The sequence below is a fragment of the Bos indicus x Bos taurus genome, chromosome 6, assembly GCF_003369695.1.
Source record: "Bos indicus x Bos taurus breed Angus x Brahman F1 hybrid chromosome 6, Bos_hybrid_MaternalHap_v2.0, whole genome shotgun sequence".
Classification (NCBI taxonomy): Eukaryota; Metazoa; Chordata; class Mammalia; order Artiodactyla; family Bovidae; genus Bos; species Bos indicus x Bos taurus.
The window spans coordinates 95,390,458-95,411,984 of record NC_040081.1 but is presented as its reverse complement, the minus strand read 5'-3'; the positions used below and the strand labels follow the sequence as shown (position 1 = coordinate 95,411,984).

The following is a 21,527-nucleotide window of genomic DNA, read 5'->3' as shown; positions in this document are numbered from 1 at the left end:
TAGAGTTCATCTTCATGATCAGAGATTGAAATTGGAAACCTCAGGACATTAATTGAGACTGCATCATTTTGAACGCATTCCATGTGAATTTCTTGTTTAGAAAGGATGCTTGGTTCAAAGTGTTTAGCTTCTTTGGTCCATAATTCTTTGTCTTTGCTGTTCCCAACCTTTGCACCACTCCATGCAAAAATACCTTCACTCCTCCAATCCTTCATTGGTTCCCTTGGACCACTTGTCAGCAACAATGGCTCAATCACTTTCATTTGAAATCTCTGTTTTCCATCTCTGCTTTGGTGGTGAGGGGAGGCCAAGGCCTAAGACTTGGCTACAGCTATATGGGTATTTTTCATCTCATGGCAGAATGCCAGGGTCTCTCCCTGGGGGAACAGATTGGCTGTAAGGGCTAGAAATCAGAAAAATCCAAGCTGCCGTGTCTGTGAATGAAATCTGCCGTGCTCAGGCCCTCACCTGCCAAGCTGCGGGTGATGTCCTCGAGTTGAATTCGATTACAAGTGCATTAGCAGGGGAGAGAATGTCATCAGCTCTGAGCCTTCATTCCTGACTCAGGCCATGGGGCTTTGCTCCATGCTCTCCCAGTCCAACCCACATGGGTGTGATAGCCCAGAAACTATCTAATTGGAATCAGGGAAAGGGCAAAGCCTGGAATTTGGGAAAGGCAGAGCACAGCTGTTCTGAATTACAGACAGGTTGTCGACTTTTGCAGATGAAGAGCCCGGCTCTAGAGAGCAGGCTCTCACTGGGGAGGCCAGAAGGAAGGAGGGCCAGCCGAGGAGTCTGGCCCGAGAGAACTTTTCTCTGGGGCAGAATGTATATGTATAGTCTGAAAGGTCTTTGGCACCTCACTTATTCCACATGCATTTGTACTGATCTGGTCAGAGGCCTTATTTTCCTCTGTGGTTCAAAAACTATATTTTTGTTTAAATAGTTGACTCTGGTTACCATGCTGGACACTAGGCTGATAACAGGGACAGTGATTAATTACCCCTGATGTCACAGCTTCATACCGCTTCAAGCTTCCCATCATTTTGGTGACTATACCACTTGAAAGACACAAAGCCTGGAAGGCTTACAGGGAATCAGTAGAAAGCTTCAAAAGTTAAGCAGATCCACACAAGGTGATGAAGGACTGAGATGTCCATGTCACAGCCAGACTTCCACTCGAAACTTGGCAAAAGGAATTCTCCAGCTTGGAGAGAAGACTCCACCCTTATCCCTATTACATGACATCTCCCTGTAGTTTGGATGCCATTCCAAGGTTTGACAAATACTATCATGGGCTTCCCTGGTGGCTCAGATGGTAAAGAATCTGCCTGCAATGTGGGAGACCTGGGTTTGATCCCTGGGTTGGGAAGATCCCCTAGAGGAGGGCAAGGCAACTCCAGTATTCTTGCCTGGAGAATGCCATGGACAGAGCAGCCTGGTGGGCTACAGTCCATGGGGTCACATAAAGAGTCAGACATGACCGAGCGATTAACACAGCATGTGTTCAGTTGCTATAATGGATGCTCTCTTGATTCTACCCACCAAAGAGCTTATGAACTAGGGCTGAAGGGAGAATCCTATTTAAAGCCTTGTGACATTTAAAAAGGGATAAGAAACATTTACAAAACGTATCCTTGTCTTACATCTATTATTTTTTTTAATATTTTATTTCATATTATTTATTTGATCATGCTGCACAGCGTGTGGGATCTGAGTTCCCCAAGGAGGAACTGAACCCATGCCCCCTGCATTGGAGGCACAGAGTCTTAACCACTGGATCACCAGGGAAGTCCCACAATTTTTATTCTTTTGATCCCTACTCCTGTGTTTTTTTTTTTTTTTCCAGTTCCCTACATTGGATTTTCTATTCTCTTCAGTCTCAGCCACGGCCATTAATAATGGCAAAAAATTCATTGAGTGCCTATCAGTACAAGGTGCTCGATGATCTCATTTCCCCATCGTTTTTATAATGCAGATACTGTGATATTTTTATTTACCCTAGTACCTGTTTCAAAGATGAGAAAACTAACATACAGAAAGTTAGAGGAACTTCCCCACCTCAAAACCACAGCGGGTAAGAAGTGGAGCCAAGTTTTAAGCCAAAAGGATTCAACGACTCAAAGGATGGTTTGCAGACCAACAGCATCAGTAACATTTAGAGGCTTGTTAGATACACCGAATCTTGGGCTTTGCCCCTGAAACCACTGGATCAGAACCTACAGATTAAGAAGATCCCTAGGCAATTTGCAGGTACCTGAAGGTTAAGAAACCCAGCTATGATCAAGCATGTACCCTTTAATCATCCTGTTACACTAACATACTTCTTTCCTTAAATTTATCTCTTCTATTCTTATCCCTCATGCGTTTTTAAATTGTTATTCTTTAGATCACTGAGGACTATGATGAAGATCTATGGAAACAGCAGCAAGGTTTTTGAACAGGAAAAACAAGCAGAGCCATTACAGATTGGAGAGGCAAATTGGGGTAATTATGGAGACCAACCCAGGTCAGCTAACTGACTGAATATGTCCACGTGATCATAGCTTTCTGGGTCCTAAAATCTGGAGTCAAGAGGAAAGAGGAAAACTTCCTCAGGCAACCTAGAAAAAAAAAATCACAGTTTAGGAGAGAGAGAGGAATTATTTGGAAAACTCAGAGACCCACTTAAAATCAGTCATCCCAGGTTTAGAGATATTTTGAATCCATTTCTGCCTCTCAGTGCCACAAAGCAAGCCCCACTGTAGAGTAAAGATTCATTACTGCCTGTTATACTTGGCATCTTTGTTGGTGTGTTTTAAATGCTGTCCCAGTTTGATCAAGTTTCTATTGATCAATAAAATGTCCTTTATAATCTTTAAACAAGATAAGGCTATTTATATCATTATAAATGTCTACAATCCCTACTTTGTATTTGGGTTGACAAAACCTGGAATCCACAAGGTCTAGAAAATGTGGCAAGCTTGTTCTTCTGAGACATCCTAACAGGAAAATGGGATTTCAATCAAGTTCTTGGCCCTGAGGCTGATCTGGCCTTGCTTAGTTGACCTTCTGTCTTATGTGTGTGTTACCCTTAGCATTCCAGCGATCACAGGCCTGTAACATGAACATGCTCCTTTAAAGGCCTATACGCACAAGTTTGTCACTCTTTGAGACAAAGGGTTTTTCTCCATTAACATACAATAGCAGAAGTTGATCCATGTCAAGTTTTGCAAAAAACTAAAACAAAACGAAACAAGCCACTCCTATTTATTCTCTGAATTCTATTGCCAGGATCACTTTTCACTGTACATCAGACTCAAATTGTTATGGGCTAAGAATGGAAGTGCAGCAATAAGCTTCACGAAGGTCAGGGGGGCACCAATATGTTTTATTAATTCTAAATTCAGAGTACAGCACTTGGACTTGCTGTGCGAGACAGAAGTGGGGTTGGGGAGGCTTCTGAGAATATATTTGTCAGGAGGATACTGAGTACTGATAAGCTAAAGGTTCAGTCCCTATTGATTTTAGAAGAGACATGGATTAGCTCTTAGCAGTTAAAATGAGTCTTAGAAGTCGCCAGAGTCATTGTGCCCTATTCTGACTCCAGTTTTGATATTTATCAGGGAAGCAAATGAAATAAGCATCTGGTGGATTTCATGAGGCAAGTTTTCCTAGCCCAACCCTGATCCTAACCCCCGTGACGACAATTCATCTCACAAGAGACTATCAAAAATGTTCTGTATCAGGGCACCAATCCAATTAGTCCTTCCTTTTGCTCTCATGACATTCACTCATTCCCTAAATACCCGCTGAAAGGTCAGCCTCTTACCACTGGGGGCTTCCTTGTTGTGGACAGGCATAAATTCACATGTGATCATGTAGCTGAACATGCACTCTGTTTGGAAGCAGTGCAAAAACATGTTTTATGCATGCAGTGTTTTCTCATATTCTTCTTCATACCAATATTGACTTCATATTACTTTAACAACCAGTAAAGAAAAACCAAACATAACCATGTTACCTATTACACTTTAGAATGCAATGAATAAAGGTCCAGATGGATTTTGGAAATGAAAACACACATTCAATTTGGGTCTTTCCACACTATGGAAATGGGAAGGACAGGACAAAAAACAATGGCTACCTTTGGCATGGGGAACTGGCACGCTCCGGAGCAGTAATAGGCATCGAAGGACTTGGGGGAAATAATCCATTCGCTCCAGCCAATATCTGCGAAGTCCACTTTAAGGTACCGTCTGGCACAATTCCGGGGTTCAATCCATTGCTTTCTTCTTGCCTTCTTCAGGGTCTGTTCATCAAACTGGAGCGTCTGACTCTTCTGCTGAGGTCCCTTCCTCTGTTTCTTTTTGTTCTTACTCTTATCAGGGGGCTGAGTCTGAAGAGTCTTGTAAGGCTTCCTCTCCTCCCATACTTCATCCTCCTTGTACTGATATTCTGCCCCAGGAAGCTCATTGTTCTGCAGAGGCAGAAGGACCCCCGTAGACCGCTTCCTCCTCCTCCGTTCAATAGAAGGGGCAGACCTACTCTGGCTGTCCAGTTTGGGCACAGCTCCAGTGGGGAAATTCCGGTGTCCTTGTAAGCTTGACACCACACTCTCCGGCTCAGAAATGGCAGCATCATTGGCATACACCAAGATATAAGGCTCAGGACTGGGTGTCATCTTCTTTGGCAGCTGGTGTCCTTTGGTAGTAATGTTAAATCCTATGAGAAACTCCTCATTTTCCTTGGCTTTCCTCAAAAGTTGGGTGATGTCTTTTGACAGCCAGGACACAAAGTCTCGATGAGGTTTCCCTCCATCTACTGAAAGATGACCCAGGAGTTGACTTTGGTTTCCACTGGATTTGAGGATCCACGCAGAGAGGTCAATCTGAATGTGTTTCCTCTGGGCATGATGTGAGCATTCCTGGGACACAGGACAACTCAGGCTTATATTTATCAGCTCTCTGATATAGAAATACAGTGTGGCAGATAAAATGTTTTCTGACTTAGTTAGAGAAGTCAGGTTAAAAATATGCAGTTCCTTGTTTTCAAGCATTCCTAGGAAGAAAAAAACAAAGGAAGTAAACAGAAGTAAACAGGACTCTCTACTTCACATCATATACAAAAATTAACTCAAAATGAATGAATGACCTAAATATAAGCACTAAAATCATAAAACTCTTAGAAGAAAACATAGTAAAATCTTCATGGCTTTGGATTTGATAGTTGGTTCTTACATATGACACTCAAAGTGCAAGTAAAAAAATAAAGAGAAATAAAAAATAGATAAATTGATAAAATAGATAAACTGGATAAAATTCATCAATATCTCAAATTATGTGCATCAAAAGATGTTATCAAGAAAGTTTGTACAACCTGCATAATGGAGAAAATATTTTCAAATCATATATAATATATGATAAAACCTAGGATCCAGGATGGGCTTTCCTGATAGGTCAGCTGGTAAAGAATCTGCTTGCAATGCGGGAAACCCCAGTTCGATTTCTGAGTTGGGAAGATCCCCTGGAGAAGGGATAGGCTACCCACTCCAGTATTCTTGGGCTTCCCTGGTGGCTCAGATGGTAAAGAATCTGCCTGTAATGCAGGAGACCAGGGTTTAATCCCTGGGTTGGGAAGATCCCCTGGAGGAGGGCCTGCAACCCACTCCTGTATTCTTGCCTGGAGAATCCTTATGGACAGAGAAGCCTGGCAGGCTACAGTCCATGGGGCCGCAGAGTTGGACGTGACTGAGTGACTAAGCACAGCATAGCACAGGATCCAGAATATAAAAATAACTCTTACACCTCAACAACAAATAGACAAACAAACCAATAAAAAAAATAACCAAAGGATTCAAACAGACATTTCTCCAAAGACATACAAATAGCCAACAAGCACAGGAAAAGATGCTCAATATCATTAGTCATCAGAAAAATGTAAATCAAAGCCTCCATGAGGTACCATTTGACACATAATAATAAACAACAAAATTGTAAGTGTTCGGATGTGGAGAAATTGGAACAGTTTTACATTGCTGGTTGGAATGTAAAATGGTTCAGCTCTTGTGGGAAACAGTTTGACAATTCCTCAAAAAGTTAAACAGAGAAATGGCACATGATCCCACAATATTCCAGGTATAAACCCCAAAGAATTGAAAACAGGTATTCAAATAAGTACATGTACACACATGTTTATAACAGCACTACTCTCCATGATAGCCAAAAGGCAGAAAAAAATCAATGTCCATCAATGGATTAATGGATAAATAAATGTGATATTATCTGCAAGGAGATCCAACCAGTCCATCCTAAAGGAAATCAGTTCTGAATATTCATTGGAAGGACTGATGTTGAAGCTGAAACTCCAATACCTTGGCCACCTGATGTGAAGAGCTGACTCATTTGAAAAGACCCTGATGCTGGGAAAGATTGAAGGCAGGAGGAGAAGGGAATGACAGAGGATGAGATGGTTGGATGGCATCACTGACTCAATGGACATGAATTTGAGTAAACTCCGGGAGTTAGTGATGGACAGGCAGGCCTGGTGTGTGCTGCAGTCCATGGGGTCACAAAGAGTTGGACATGACTGAAAACCTGAACTGAATTGTGATATAGTCATATAATGGAATATTATTCAGCCATAAAGAGGAATAAGGGGTTGATACATCATACAGTGTGGATGAACCTTGAAAATATTAACCTTGTGCTAAATGAAAGAAGTCAGACGTAAAGGTCTCATATTGTATGATTCCATTTATGTGAAATATCCCCAAAAGGTAAATCCACTGAGACAGAATGCAGACTGGTGTTTGCCAGGGGCTGAGGGGAGGGAGTAATGTGGAGAAAGTGCTCGATGGGTAGGGGGTTTTCCTTTGGGATAATAGAAATATTTTAGAACTGAATAAACTTGGTGATTGCCTAACATTGTGAAACTACCAAATGTTCCTGAGCTGTTTACTTAAAAATATCTCTGTTTAAGTTATGTAATTTCCACTTCAGCTAAACAAAAGATAACAGGAGTAATTTTACAAACTGGATAAAGATGAAAGCAAGGATCAGCCATATTTACTAATATTCTCTTTCCTTTACTGAAATGCAAATCATAAAGTTAGTGGTATGAGAGCTGAGAGCTCTGACCTTTCTTAATGAGACTACCAAAAACTATTCCTATAAATTTGGTACAGTGTCATAATAGTGTCTTATCAGAAGCAGTGTCTAGCCTCCTGGTTACAAGCATTAGTGGAAGTAAATTCATGTTGATTCAAGTTCTGGCTCAGCCACTTATTAACTATGTAACTGGAAAAGTTAGTGTTCTCATTCATTAAATGGAATAATAGTCCTATCATCAGAATTAAGGGCTTCCCAGATGGTAAGAGTGGTAAAGAACCTGCTTGCCAAAGCAGGAGATATAAGAGACGTAGGTTCAGTCTCTGGGTTGGGAAGAGGGCATGGCAACCGACTCCAATATCCTTGCCTGGAGAATTCCTTGCACAGAGAAGTCTGGTGGGCTACAGTCCATAGGGTTGCAAAAGAGTCACATATGACTGAATCGATTTAGCACACACTCAATCAGAATTAAGTGCTGCTGCTAAGTCACTTCAGTCACGTCCAACTCTGTGCAATCCCATAGATGACAGCCCACCAGGCTCCCCCATCCCTGGAATTCTCCAGGCAAGAACACTGGAGTGGGTTGCCATTTCCTTCTCCAATGCATGAAAGTGAAAAAATAAAGTGAAGTCGCTCAGTTGTGTCCAACTCCTAGCGACCCCATGGACTGCAGCCTACCAGGCCCCTCTGTCCATGGGATTTTCCAGGCAAGAGTACTGGAGTGGGGTGTCATTGCCTTCTCCACAGAATTGAGATGTGTGTAAATCAAATCACAAAGGGTCCAGTAAGTGTTTCTTAAGTATAAATTATTATTATTATAAGTGCTGATATTAAGCATAAATTGGGGATTATACTTTCTATCTGCCTTACAAAATTAAGGGTGCAGGATGAGGGTGGGTAAGCAAGACCATATAGCTCTATCTTCAGATAGTGTATCTGAAAAAATTGAGTCACGCATTTAAAGTGTCATGAAGATAATGCTGTTTGTGGAGCTTGTCTAAAGTTTATGGGATTAGGGGCTTCCCTGGTGGTCCAGTGGTTAAGAATCTGCCTTGCAATGCAGGGGAGATGGGTTCGATCCCTTGTCAGGGAACTAAGAATGTCACATGCCATGGAGCAGCTAAGCCTGCACTCTGTTAACTACTGAGCAGCCTGTGCTCTGGAGCCCTAGAGCTGCAAGGAAAGATCCTACATGATACAATGAAGATCCTTCGAGCTCAACTAAGACCTGATGCAGCCAAATACATAAATACATTTTAATACAATAAAAAATAAAGTTTATGATATCACATGAATTTAAGAGGGGAATTGCTTCTCTAGAGCTTGATGAAATTATTGAAACTAGGCAACTGTATTTCCAATTTTTCAAATGCAGAAACGAGGAGTAACAGAAGGGGTGACTGATTAGCAGGGGCAGAAGCTGGTTCCTGCTCTTGAGATCATCTCATGAGCTAATAGTAAGGCTGAGGTTACACTCAAGATTCCCCAGTCCTGGGATGGGCACCAGAGCTTGAACCCTCTTCCAAACACTTGTTTCATACATAGATTTGTTCTGGAAGCATACAAGCAATTTTGAAATTATGTTATTGATCAGAAACATATTTCAGTAAAAACAAAACATTTTAGCAAGATGGGAAATTTAAAATGAGTTCACTGAGTCCCCAAGTACAGGGGAAGTTCATTTGGGACACATATTTCACTCCTTTCTAACACTGTGTAAAGGAAAAGGGGGAAACTGCCATTTGTGAAGGTTTGTATAGTCCATGAAAAAGTTGCAAGTGAAGTTGTTCAGTTGTGTCTGACTCTTTGGGACCCCATGGACTGTAGCCTATAAGACTCCTCCATCCATGGGATTTTCCAGACAAGAATACTGGAGTGGGTTGCCATTTCCTTCTTCAGTGAGATCAGGATAATATTTTATAGACTTTTATTACAAAGCCACGGCATCAGGCTTGTTCAGATTCTAGCTCTGATTCATATCAGTTACCAGAGCATATACTTCTACCCAAATGAAAGTTAAAATGGAAGGAAAAGTATGTGGCAATCGCATGGTTGCCAAAGGAACACTCTGGAGTGCGGAAATGAACTCCAAGGGATGTGGGTGGTGGTGTCTTACTGGGGAAACCAGTCCTGTTTCTTTCCCCTACATTTGGCTTCAAACTATTTCCTTCTTACAAACACTTTGCGTCCTGCTGTTAACCAGTCTCCACCTTGGGTCTAACCTTTGATAAAATCTCATGAGTGTCTCATAATCTACCATATACCTCTTCTGATGGCTTTAATTTTAATTGATTGCCTTCCTTTGAAGTCAAAGCCCTATGGCCCAGGCTCAGCTCTACCCCAGTGGCTCAGCAGGTAAAGAATCCGGCTGCCAAGGAAGGAGACAAGGGTTTGATCCCCAGATCGGGAAGATCTCTTGGAAAAGGAAACGGCAACCCACTTCAGTATTTTTGCCTGAAAAATCCCATGGACAGAGAAGCCTGGTGGGTTACAGTTCATGGGGTCATAAGAGTCAGACACAACTTAGTGATTAATCCACCACCAGCAGCTGTTCTCAGACAAATTATCTAAACTCTTCAAGCCTTAGTTTACTTACCTGTAAAATGAGCCCAGTAGTATCAGCAGAGATGCTCTGAGAATTAATTGAAAGAATGCAGGTAGTGTACACAGCACACAGGACAAAATTCAATGAATGTTAGCTAACTAGAACAGCCATGTCCAAGTAGGCACTTAAGTTTGAATTCAGATGTGCTGTAAGTATAAAACACATAGTTTTGAAGCCTTAGCACAAAAATGAGTATAAAATATCAAATGAATATTTTATATTGATTATGTGTTGAAATCATACCACTTGAAAACACTGGGCTAAATATTGTGATTATTGTGATTTATACCAAGAAATATATATTTGGTCTTTATCTCTCTTTCAGGGCCAGAATTCCTAAAACCTTTGGAATTGTCTAAGTGATGAGAGCCATAAAGTGTCCTTTCTATGCTAATGGGGTGGTTTTGGAGGCCAAATAATCTTGGCTTTCCAGGTAACTCAGTGGTAAAGAATCTGCCTGCCAATGCAGGTGACAGGGATTCCTGGATTGGGAAGATCCCGTGGAGAAGGAAATGGCAACCCACTTTGTATTCTTGCCTGGGAAATCCCATGAACAGAGGCCTGGTGGGCTGCAGTCCATGGGGTCTCAAAGAGTCGGATAAAACTGAGCAACTGAGCGCCCACAACGAATGGGAGCTGGTTGCCTGGGAACTTAACCCTGTGATTAGGGGTTTGGCATTTTTCAGTCTCACCCTTAAGCCCAGATGTCTGGGTGGGAAGAGGAGCTGGAAATTAGTTACCAATGGCCAATGATTTAATCAGCCATGACTATATAGTGAGGCCTCCATACAAATCAAAACAAACAAACAAACAAAAAAAACCCTAAAACACAAGGTTTGGAGAGCTTGGGGGTTGGTGAATATGTGGAGACTGGGGAGAGTGACGCTCCTGGTGACAGCAAGGAATCCCCAAGCCCTTCCCCTACCTTGCCCTGTGCATCTTTTACCTGGCTGTTCCTGAGTTGTATCCTAAAGTAGGAATGTAGTGAGTAACTGCATTTCCTGAGTTATGTGAACCACTCCAGCAAATTAATCAAACCCAAGGAAGAGGTTGTGGGAACATCCAATCTGTAGTCATAAGCACAGGTAGGTCATAAGCACAGGAAGGTCATAAGCACAGGAAACCATCTGGGTTTGGGACTGGCGTCTGAAGTGGAGGACAGTCTTGTAGGACTGAGCCCTTTATCTATGGAATATGGATGCTTTCTTTAGGTAGATAGTGTCAGAATTCGGTTGAATTCTCAGACACCCTGTTGGTGTTTGAGTATTGCTTGCTGGTGTGGGTGCAGAACATTTAAAATATAATATATTATAGAAAGTAATCTCACCCTTTGCTTTTCATATTTTTAATGAGGCTACTAAAACTTTTAAATTGCATACATGGCTCACATTCGTGGTTCAAAGTAACTTTCTCCTGGACAGTGGAATGACCAACATTTTTGTGGTCACGTGGTTCAAAAGGAAAGAAAAAAAGGCATTTTTTTCCCCAAATGCAGGGAAGAATTAGGAATTTGCTAAACATGAACATGCAAACCAAAATGTAAGTTGGGCAAGAGATTATTTTCTTGGAAAGCGACACACCTTCCTTTATTCAGGACATATTTCTGTGCTTAGTCACTCAGTCTTGTCCCATTCTTTGTGACCCCATGGACTGCAGCCTGGCAGGCTCCTCTGTCTATGGGAATTTCCAAGCAAGAACACTGGAGTGGGTTGCCATTTTCTTCTCCGGGGATCTCCCTGACCCAGAGATCAAACCATCTCTCCTGCGTTGGCAGGCAGATTCTTTACCAAGGCACGCTGCTGCTGCTGCTAAATTGCTTCCATTGTGTCCGACTCAGCCCACCAGGCTCCTCCGTCCCTGGGATTCTCCAGGCAAGAACACTGGAGTGGGTTGCCATTTCCTTCTCCAATGCATGAAAGTGAAAAGTGAAAGGGAAGTTGCTCAGTCGCGTCCAACTCTTCATGACCCCATGGACTGCAGCCTACCAGGCTCCTCCGTCCATGGGATTTTCCAGGCAAGAGTACTGGAGTGGGGTGCCATTGCCTTCTCTGGCTAAGGCACGGGGAAGCCCAAATCAACTGTACTTTGGGGAAAAAGAAAAAAAGAATGAGGGTAAAAGGGATTGTTGGGGAGGCGATAAGAGGAGCACACTGTAGTTGTCAGTGATGCTGGATATCTGGAAGCTTTTGCATAAGCAATATTTCCAATGTTTTAAATGGAGATTTATTAAAAAAAAAATCCCAAATTAACCTAGTTATTCGAAGTCCTTACAGATGTCTCAGCTGCTTAAATTCAGAAAAGGAATAGACAGGGACTTCCCTGGTGGTCCAATGGTTAAGAATTTGCCTTCCTTTAAAAAAAAATAAAGAAGACTCTGCCTTTCAATGCAGGGGACGTGGGTTCCATCCCTGGTAGGGGCGCTACCACATGTTGCAGGGCAACTAAAGCTTCACACCGCTAGAGACCTCCTGTGCAAGTACAGAAAGTCCGTGTGCCATAACGAACACTCAGAACAGCCAGAAAAACATTTAAAAATAATTTAAAAAAATTTTTTAAATAATAAAAATTTTTTTAAAAGAAAAGGAATGGCCAATTGACATTTAGCTCCTAACTTACAGCATTATATGACCCCTGGCATGCAAAGCCTTTGCCATTCCCACCCAGGTGAAGGAATACATTACCTCTGCCTGCCCTAGATTTCCCTCCTCCCCACCTTTTTTAAAACAATAAGTCTCCACCATTTCACAAACCATTCCTTGATTTCTTTAACCCATACTTTATTTTTGTCTTCCCTGAATTTAAAGCATTTCATTTCCATACAAGTCAATGCTCTGTTCCCCAAAACAAGTCAACAAATACTTTCCTGCAGGATGAAATATATGCTAATAGTATCTGTTCCATTACTCGCATGCCTTTTTTGATTTTATATTAACTGTTCAAAAAAGTATCTTTTCCTATACTTAAGGAGTTTTCCAATAGCCTTCTCTCTCTTTACTGTGCAAAGCACAGATTTGTCTGTGAAAAAGATATCTATGTTGGCATATCAGTGAATGGAAAATGCTTTCCTGTTCACTTTTTCCATTCTTCTGAAATATTCTGATATTAACCTATTTGGAATCAATGAATCTGAAAATGGAGGCATACTTTCTGATTACTAAGAGCAAAATATAATAATAATATTATTAAAAGCAATGGAAAGTGTTATCAGGTTACAGAACAAAGGTTTATGTATTTTCAGGATGCACTTTGTAGTCTTCAGGTACTAGAGAGCATTAACTGTGTGCCACACAATTCAATCATATCTACAATTGCATGCTTATTCTGGGTGCTCTAACTTTAACTAGTTTATTAAAATAAAAGAAAGTAGCTAGGAAAGTAACCTAGATGTTGGTCTTAAAGTTATTTCTTACGCATTTGAGTTACAGAATACCTGCTCTGGAGGAAAGAAAAACAAAACAAAAAAAAAACCCCAAAAAACGTTAACCAATGACTTAAGAGTTGTTTACAAATACTCGAGGGGCCGTAGAGAGATCAGGGTTTTTCTTGTCAGTGTCAAAGATGAGAATTAGGTCTAAAGGTGATAGCTGAATGGAGGCAGAATCCAGGTCAAGGTAAATAATGACTGTCTAAGTGTGTAGCCTGATGATGAGACCCTTCTATGGGGTCAGGCAGACAGAAGAGAGACGACCATAATTCAAGACTTACCAAAGGATCTCTTTATAGTAGGGAAGGTGTGAAAGGTGAACTAGATAACCTCTCAGATCTCCTGCAAGGAACTATAATCGGCTTTAATTTCAGCTCTTTCCAAGGTACTGTTTTTAGATGTCAAAATGTAACTACCAATAGGTGGTGCTGTTTTCTTACTGTTTGCTGAGCACTAGCATTGGCAACCCACTCGTGTTCTTGCCTGGAGAATCCCAGGGACGGGGGAGCCTGGTGGGCTGCCCTCTATGGGGTCGTACAGACTCGGACATGACTGAAGCAACTTAGCAGCAGCAGCATTCATTGTAGAGGGCTTCCCCCAAGGCTCAGCAGTAAAGAATCTGCCTGCAGTGTAGGAGATGCAGGAGACTTGGGTTCAATCCCTGGATCGAGAGATCTCCTAGAGGAGGGCGTAGCAACCCACTCCAGTATTCTTGCCTGGAGAATCTCATGGACAGAGGAGCCTGGCGGGCTATAATCCATAGAGTCGCAGAGTTGGACACAACTGAAGCGACTCAGCATGCATGCATACACATTCATTGTAGAAATAAGAAAATGAAGGGCCTTAAAAGTCAGCCAGCCAGTGAGCATTGATTTTGGAGAGGAACCCAGGTCTTCTGTTACCTATATAAAAAAATTTTTTTGGGGGGGGTGGGTCTGGTTATCAGATAAAGGCAGAACATCTATTTGTTTTCTTCTGAAAAGAAAGCACCTGCTCCTCAAGAAACCCAGGACTCTGCAAAGAAAGTAAGACCTGGGACCAGCCCTACTATTTTAACAGTTCAGTTCCTCTCAGGGAGGAGTCGAGGCGGGGCCCGGGGAGTGGGGAGTGGGAGGTCACCTTCGTGCTGGCCCACACAGAACGTTTTCAAAGGGAAATAGAACGTACAATGGAAAGCTTTCTATGTAAAGTCTGATTTTAAAACAAATAGACTAAATGAAATCTTGATGATTAGTTAAATCCCCAGGAAGCAGCGAAAACATTTTAGTCATACAGAAAATATGTAACTAAGAACAACTCTTTTTTTTCCATCCCTTTCTCCAAACAAAGCACAGCTGCTAGAAATGCCGGGGTGCCTAGGACAGGGCCATATATGCTCATAGTCACGGGCTGAATACTCTCTGCTGATTATGGCGCCAAGGCTACAGTTCCTCTATGCCACCTTCAGTGTCCAGGCATCAAGAGATGGAGAGCTTCTAAATAGAACACAGTCAGAATGTTGTTTTTCTTGCAGTTCCAGTCAAATGACTGAGTTTTATGGGATCTCAAAACAACCATCCTCTATGTCCAAAGTAAAACATGGCCAAAGATGATATAATGTATGTTTTTCTAGAACAACAAAATGTTCACTAATCAAGTTTATCTACTCTCAGCCTCCACCCAAGGGCATTCCTAGACTGTGAGCTCTCAGAGGGTAGACCCATGTCCAGATAAATCTTTGAACTCCTAGCACTTTGCGTGGTCTGGAGCATTGATATCCTGAAAAATATTTTAAAATATTTAACAATGAATGAGCCACTGTTCAAACTTACCAGATTCTTGAGTGTTTCCTACTTCACAACAAAGTGAAAAAAATTTTAAGCTCCCAAAGCAAAAGGCCTTCTGGGCAATAAGTATCCTATGGAGTTTCATTTCATCAGGAGAAAAACATTACTAGAACAGTGTATAAAGTAGAAAGGCTTTGTCCCACATCTTCATGGTAAAATGTCTCGGGGAAACTCTTAAACTGAAATTTCTTTCAATTATTTTTAAAGCATCTGTTGCCTGGCTGATAGCTTTTCTACTATCTTCTCTTACCTAGTCCCCTGAACACCTAATTCAGCTCAACTGAATTATTTCCCGAGCACCTACTGTGTGGCCACCTATGCCAGGCCCTCAAAATACAAGCTTGAAATGAAATATGCTATTTGCTCTCCAGAAACTTGATCCCTGCCCTATCACCTATTTTCTAGCAAACCTATTAGGCCCCGAACTCTGCAGCTGGGAAAGAAGGGTTAGACGTCTTTATTAACTTACTTTTGAACTCCTCCCCAGGGTAAAGCTGTCATAAAAACATTAATATACCCTCCAAAGTGAAAGAAACTTACCCTTATATAAATTAATAAACCATTTGTCCAGGGAAAGACCCACTAAAACGGCCAGATGAGACCAGAACTAGGAGGTTAATCAATCCTGAATTTCAGACGCCTCTTATAAGATAGTCAACACTCCAGGGATGTTGAGTTTAGAGCAGTGTCTCAGACAGGTGTCAGAATCACCTTACTGGCTTCTGAAAACTGAGGCTTCTGTGCCCACCCTCAGAGTGCGATTCAGATGGTCTGGGTGGGCTGGAGGATTTCTAACAATTTCCCTGGGTGATGTTGATGCTGCTAACCCAGGGACCATACTTGGAGAAAAACTAACTTCAAGAAATCACTATAAAGAGGTGCAACTCTGCTCCATGCAGCCACCAAGGTCAGGACAGAAACAGTAATTTCTTGAATGGAAATTTGGCATAGATTGTATTACAAGAGGACTACGGCCTCTTCATGCTTACATTGCTATCCAGATATATCCTCTGCGCCACAAACAACTGCGTGGTATTACTGTGTTAGGTATGTTTAAGGTTTTGTGGGGAGCGAGAGAAAGACAGTATCTCAAAGTATCGAGACAATCTCATTTACATGGGACTTCCAAATGCATTTTTGCATTTGATTTTTTCAACTACATTTCACCATCTTTCTGAGACTAGCACAGTAGGTATGAGTTAACCCATTTGATAGGCCTGGAAATATTAGATGACTTTATTAATTAACAATGCAGCCAAGGTCTCTTAATGCTCTTAATCCTAGATTCTCTAGGAATCTCTTCTCTTCTTGAAAACCATTTATCTTAACCCATACCTAAGTGCAGCAATTATACTCCATTCAGTCTTTAGATTAATTCCATGCAATTAAATTAAAATTTTCTTGGCCGAAAAAGCAAATAAGTTCGTGTTGGGCCTCAGTAGTTTTAACTTTTAAATCAGAGGACTGGGCAGAGAATCTCTCATTATTAAAGCTATTGGATACAATCATTTTATAAACAGAACATTTAACATTTACTCACTATAATATTTAAAGTCATACTTAATATTTACTCCCTCAGGAAAGTAAGAACATATTGAAGGCAGAAATATAGTAGGATCAGTTTGTCCAAACACTTTATTAATAATGCCCAAGCAAAACCAAGGCATTGCATTATTGTGGTTCTACTGCCAAGAAACAATAGATCGTAAAGGAAGGTAGATCACTGAAGGATCCAATAAAACACAGGGTCAATTGGCTTTATGACTTACATGTGGACGTTTTAGCAAATAAAGAGACATCCACGCCTTTAATCATATCATCCCTGAAAATGTGTGTTGCCAAGAGCGCTTTAGGTACCAATATCCTAGGACACAACCACTACTAACGTATTACTAGACTAGTGGCTTTATGGATTTCTAAGTAGAGCCTGTAGGTGAGGGCTCTTTGGTCACAATGTCATAGTTTACTACGGTCCAAAGTAGATATTACCTTGGTAAACTTGTGTCACTTGATTAATACTATGTCACTGTGTCCATTACAAAACTATTTTCATGGGTTAGGAACATAATCATAAAAATTCACTCTGAATTGAAACTCGGCATAGGAAATTTCAAATAGAAACTATTTATGAAGCCAAACTTCTTTCCATCATATCACTGAAATAAAGTTATCAAGATCCTGATTACTGTGCTATGCTTGCTAAATCGCTTCAGTCATGTCCGAGACTTTGTGTGACCCCATGGACTATACCCTGATAGGCTCCTGTGCCCGTGGGATTCTCCAGGTAAGAATACTGGAGTGGGTTGCCATGCCTTTCTCCAGGGCACCTTCCAGACCCAAGGACTGAACCTGTGGCTCTCATATCTCCTGTTTGGCAGGTGGCTTCCCTGGTAGCTCAGATGGTAAAGCGTCTGCCTACAATGCGGGAGAGCCGGTTCAATCCCTGGGTTGGGAAGATCCCCTGGAGAAGGAAATGGCAACCCATTCCAGTATTCTTGCCTGGAAAATCCCATGGACTGAGGAGCCTGGTAGGCTACAGTCCATGGGGTTGCAAAGAGTTGGACATGACTGAGAAACTTCCCTTTCACTTTTCACTTTCATGAATTGGAGAAGGAAATGGCAACCCACTCGTGTTCTTGCCTGGAGAATCCCAGGGACAGGGGAGCCTGGTGGGCTGCCGTCTATGGGGTCATACAGAGTCGGACACAACTGAAGTGACTTAGCAGCAGCAGCAATGCCATCTGGGAAACCTAGGATATACAAATTTAATGGATGGGAAAACCTTCAAAATTTTAGGAGAAAAGTTCTGATGTTGGGGCAGAAAAATCCTGAATAGCATATACAAAATTGCTCAATAATTTTCATTAGGCTTTTTGATAGGTATGAGTTTTATTATATCTAATAAATACAACAAACAATGGGATTATATAAGGGCTTTGACGGGTATCTATAACCAAGGGATTGATGATGATAAAACATTAACAAAATGATAAGTATGATCTCTAGTGAATTTTTCCACAAATAAAGAAGGCTTTCTTCTAAAAGAATAATAACAGATTGATGTAAAATAATAAATACTAATCCTATAGAAGAAAATAATGGAGAATTCATAAAAACAGGCAAAATAAAATTTAATGACAGAGGCTCTAAAATTACATCCAGAGAAATTTAAAACATGAAATCAGGAAGATGGTCCAGTTGGCCCTTGGTATTCTCAGAGAACTGGTTGCAGGACCCTTGCAGATACCAAAATCCACAGATGTTTAAGTCCCTAAAATTAAATGGCATTGTATCTGCATATAATCTACATACATGCTCCTGTATACATTAAATCATCTCTAGAGTATTTATTATTCAGCAAAATCAAGTTCTGCTTTTGAGAAATTCCTGAAGTTTTTCCCTGTGAATATTTTTAATCTGTAGTTGGATCCCTGGTACCCAGGGATATGGAAGGCTAACTGTACAATGCCAACTGGACTCAAGTCCAAAAACTAACAGTGTAAGTAAATATCCTGAGTAAACAAATGAGAAATGAGATAGTGTTCAGTCATAAGATTCACTTGAATTTTGCGTATCTTCTTTCTTGAGAAATTAGGAAGAATCTGAACCAGTGTTTCCCCAGATAGATGTCTCAGAACCACAATTCTCTAAAGTACTCTCATGAGGAGAAAGTGATCCACTCTTTAGAGGGTTCATGAGCTTTTTAAAGGCCCTGAAAGGTCCCAAAGTAAACTGATAACTTTTCCCAAACTTACTTGATCATGGAATGCAATTTTATGTAACATCTTTCAACGACTTTTAAATACCCTCTTTTACAAAATCTTCTCCTAGAAAATCAGATAAGATGATTAGAAATTTTGAGATGAGCTCAGTATGTTTGAAAACTTGTCTGACAAATATATCATGATGTCCATTTCTTCTTCCATTTAAATAAAGGGTTGGGCTTGCTTTCTTTATAGCCTCTTTCAAACATGAAACTGTATAATTCCAAAACGTTTAAGATCAGGTCTGACATTCATGTCTCTAGCTAATTTTTAGAAAAACCTGAACTGGGTCAATCAAATGCTTATAAACTTCCACCACTTAGATAAAATGTCTGTAACCCTTTTAATATATTCTCAATTATGTACATAGTTTTAATGTATAAATATTCCCTGAGTGAATTATCTACTTAGGGGACTTTTTTCATTGATCCTCATGTTCTCCTGGTCTCTCTGAGTGTGTCTAACCATACTAAAGAGATAAATTTAAATTATTTTTAATGTAACAGTCTTTTTCTTTTCCATTAGCATAGATAATCTAGAATTCATGGCATTATGGATTTTTAAATGTCAGAGATTGTAAAGCTGTCTTGATTGTTACAGTAAAAACTTCATTAAGGGCTATCATGTATTCAAAGTAGAGTGTAATTCAAAGCAGCTGCACATCCAGTTCTCCCTCTCCAGATGTACTATTGTCCTCTGAATAAAAACATCAGATAATCTAAGTATTCTTTAATTTCTAGGTGCCAGAAATTTCTAGGTAACTCTGTTTTAATACTGTTGTAATAGCCCCTTGCCATCAAACCCACCAACAATGATGCTTCCCCACCCCCAGTCCATGCATTTTACAAAACTGACTCCTATTAGAACGATTGTTCAGCCCATCACTACATCCTTTCTAAAGCCTTATATTTTAGCCTTGCACTTCAGAAACATGTCACATTTTAATTCTTCATTTTTAAAGATTTTTGGTTACAGTAGGAAAGACTCTCTTCTTTCTCACTGAAGGAAAATATTCACTTTGGGGTCTGACTTTTCTCAACTTTCTTTTCTTTCTGTCTATAAAGTCTGTGTCATTTTTCTTGAAAGGTGACATAAATCCACTGAAATGCAATCTTTTGTAGTTATATGTCATAAATTAAAATAATGATAGTTTCCTAATAAGAACAGCTGTGCGTTAATCACTTTCCCTAAAGAGGTTAAATTTATGATTAAGAAAAATAAGATTAAGTGACTATGGAAATGATGAGAAACTAATGAACACAAAGTATGTATCTTCAAGGATCAAGCCAGGAGAAAACCTCATGCAAAATATTCTTCTTTCATTACATAGAAGCCAAGGACAACTTCAACTAAGACGAAAATAAAAGCTGATTTCATGTCCCTCTTGTCTTCCTTCGAGATGGTGTGTTTTTCTAAAGCCAAACTTCTCTGTCATCAATAATTTTGTAAATTACCTTTTACAAAGGGAAAGATAAAACCTATCTTTATATAAACACTTACACACCACAAAAAGACGTATGAGTGCTCCAAACTTACGGTTTTGGCACACCAACTGCATAGCATTGAGGGAGGAGAAAGGGGTTAGCAGAAAGTGTATTTAGGATGAATGCCACCCACCATCAAGTAATGGTTTAAGTAGAAGGTAATCAGAGGGAGACCACAGCAGCTAAATTTCAACCAAAGATATTCTAGGTTTAGAACAATAAATAATTTTAATCAGGTATGTTCCAAGGAGCAAAGAGGACTCTAAGGCTATAACTCAGCCTGAATAAGCACGGGGAAAGTGTGCCGAATCAGCAGCCACTCCATAGACAACAGCACACACCTGACCTTCCATTAAAATCTGTAACATCGTTGGTCCAGAGAAGCACATGTGTTTGTGAAACCTCAACACTGTGAACTGGAAAACATATCTAATTTATTAAAGCAGACAGCATCTTTCACCTACGTTAGAACGCATGTCACAAGATGAAGGGTGTTAGGGAAATGCTGATACATATAAAGGAGAGAGACACACGAAAGCCTTAGCACCTTCCTGGAGTTGGGCCTTATTAAAACCAGAACTGCTTTTAATAAGGTCTTTTTAGTGTGTTAGTAACTAAACTCTTGGAAGGAGTCCAACATGAACCACCTCTCCAGGAGTTTCCAGTATAGTAACAGGACACTTCAGCTTCCACAAAAACCAGTGTCTACATTTGATAAATAAGTCATTAAGACAGTCTCTAGGATGCTAAAGGAATTACTTTTCTTATCAGGGCGCACAGCCTTGTATATATGCTTTCAGCTGCAATTCATCATTTCAAGGGAACTTCTGGCCTCCGTATCAGAGTTTATCATTTGATGGTCTAAGACTACAGAGAGGCTGATAAGGGACACTCTGAAATTATAATGCATAGAGTGAGCTGAAGCCAAAGAGTAAATGGGGCCTGAGATATTCAAATCCTTATCCATCTCTCACTCACGGTTCCCTCAGTCTAAAACAAACATACAAAAACACTATAGAATAGGTGTGAATGAATCAAACTCACATGCCACCTCCAAACCTTGTGATTCATACTAAAAATCTGTGATTCCAAAAATACTATTCATCTCTTGGGTGCCTTGGAGACTCCCTAGGAGTATTACCAAGAAAATGCAGATAGAGGTAAGAATGATTAGATTATCTTCACTATTGCCACCTGCCTTGCCCACCCAACTTCTCTGGTTTCTTCCACACTGTTTTTTCATGGAGCTCTGCCCTTGGAGTTGCACTGAACAGGCCAGTCACTGGTGTGGTCAGCTGTCAGAACAGCCTTCTCCAGGGGCTGACACACCAAGAGT

The 21,527-nt window shown here is 40.6% G+C and overlaps 1 protein-coding gene across 1 annotated transcript in view; it reads right to left on the bottom strand.

The window, feature by feature from the left end:
• Positions 1-21,527, bottom strand: part of BMP3 (bone morphogenetic protein 3) — a 32,400-nt gene that overhangs the window by 8,107 nt on the left and 2,766 nt on the right. The window contains exon 2 of the mRNA XM_027544867.1: positions 4,127-5,040. Within this exon, the coding sequence (XP_027400668.1) occupies positions 4,127-5,040 (914 nt within the window). The remainder of the gene's footprint in view (positions 1-4,126; positions 5,041-21,527) is intronic.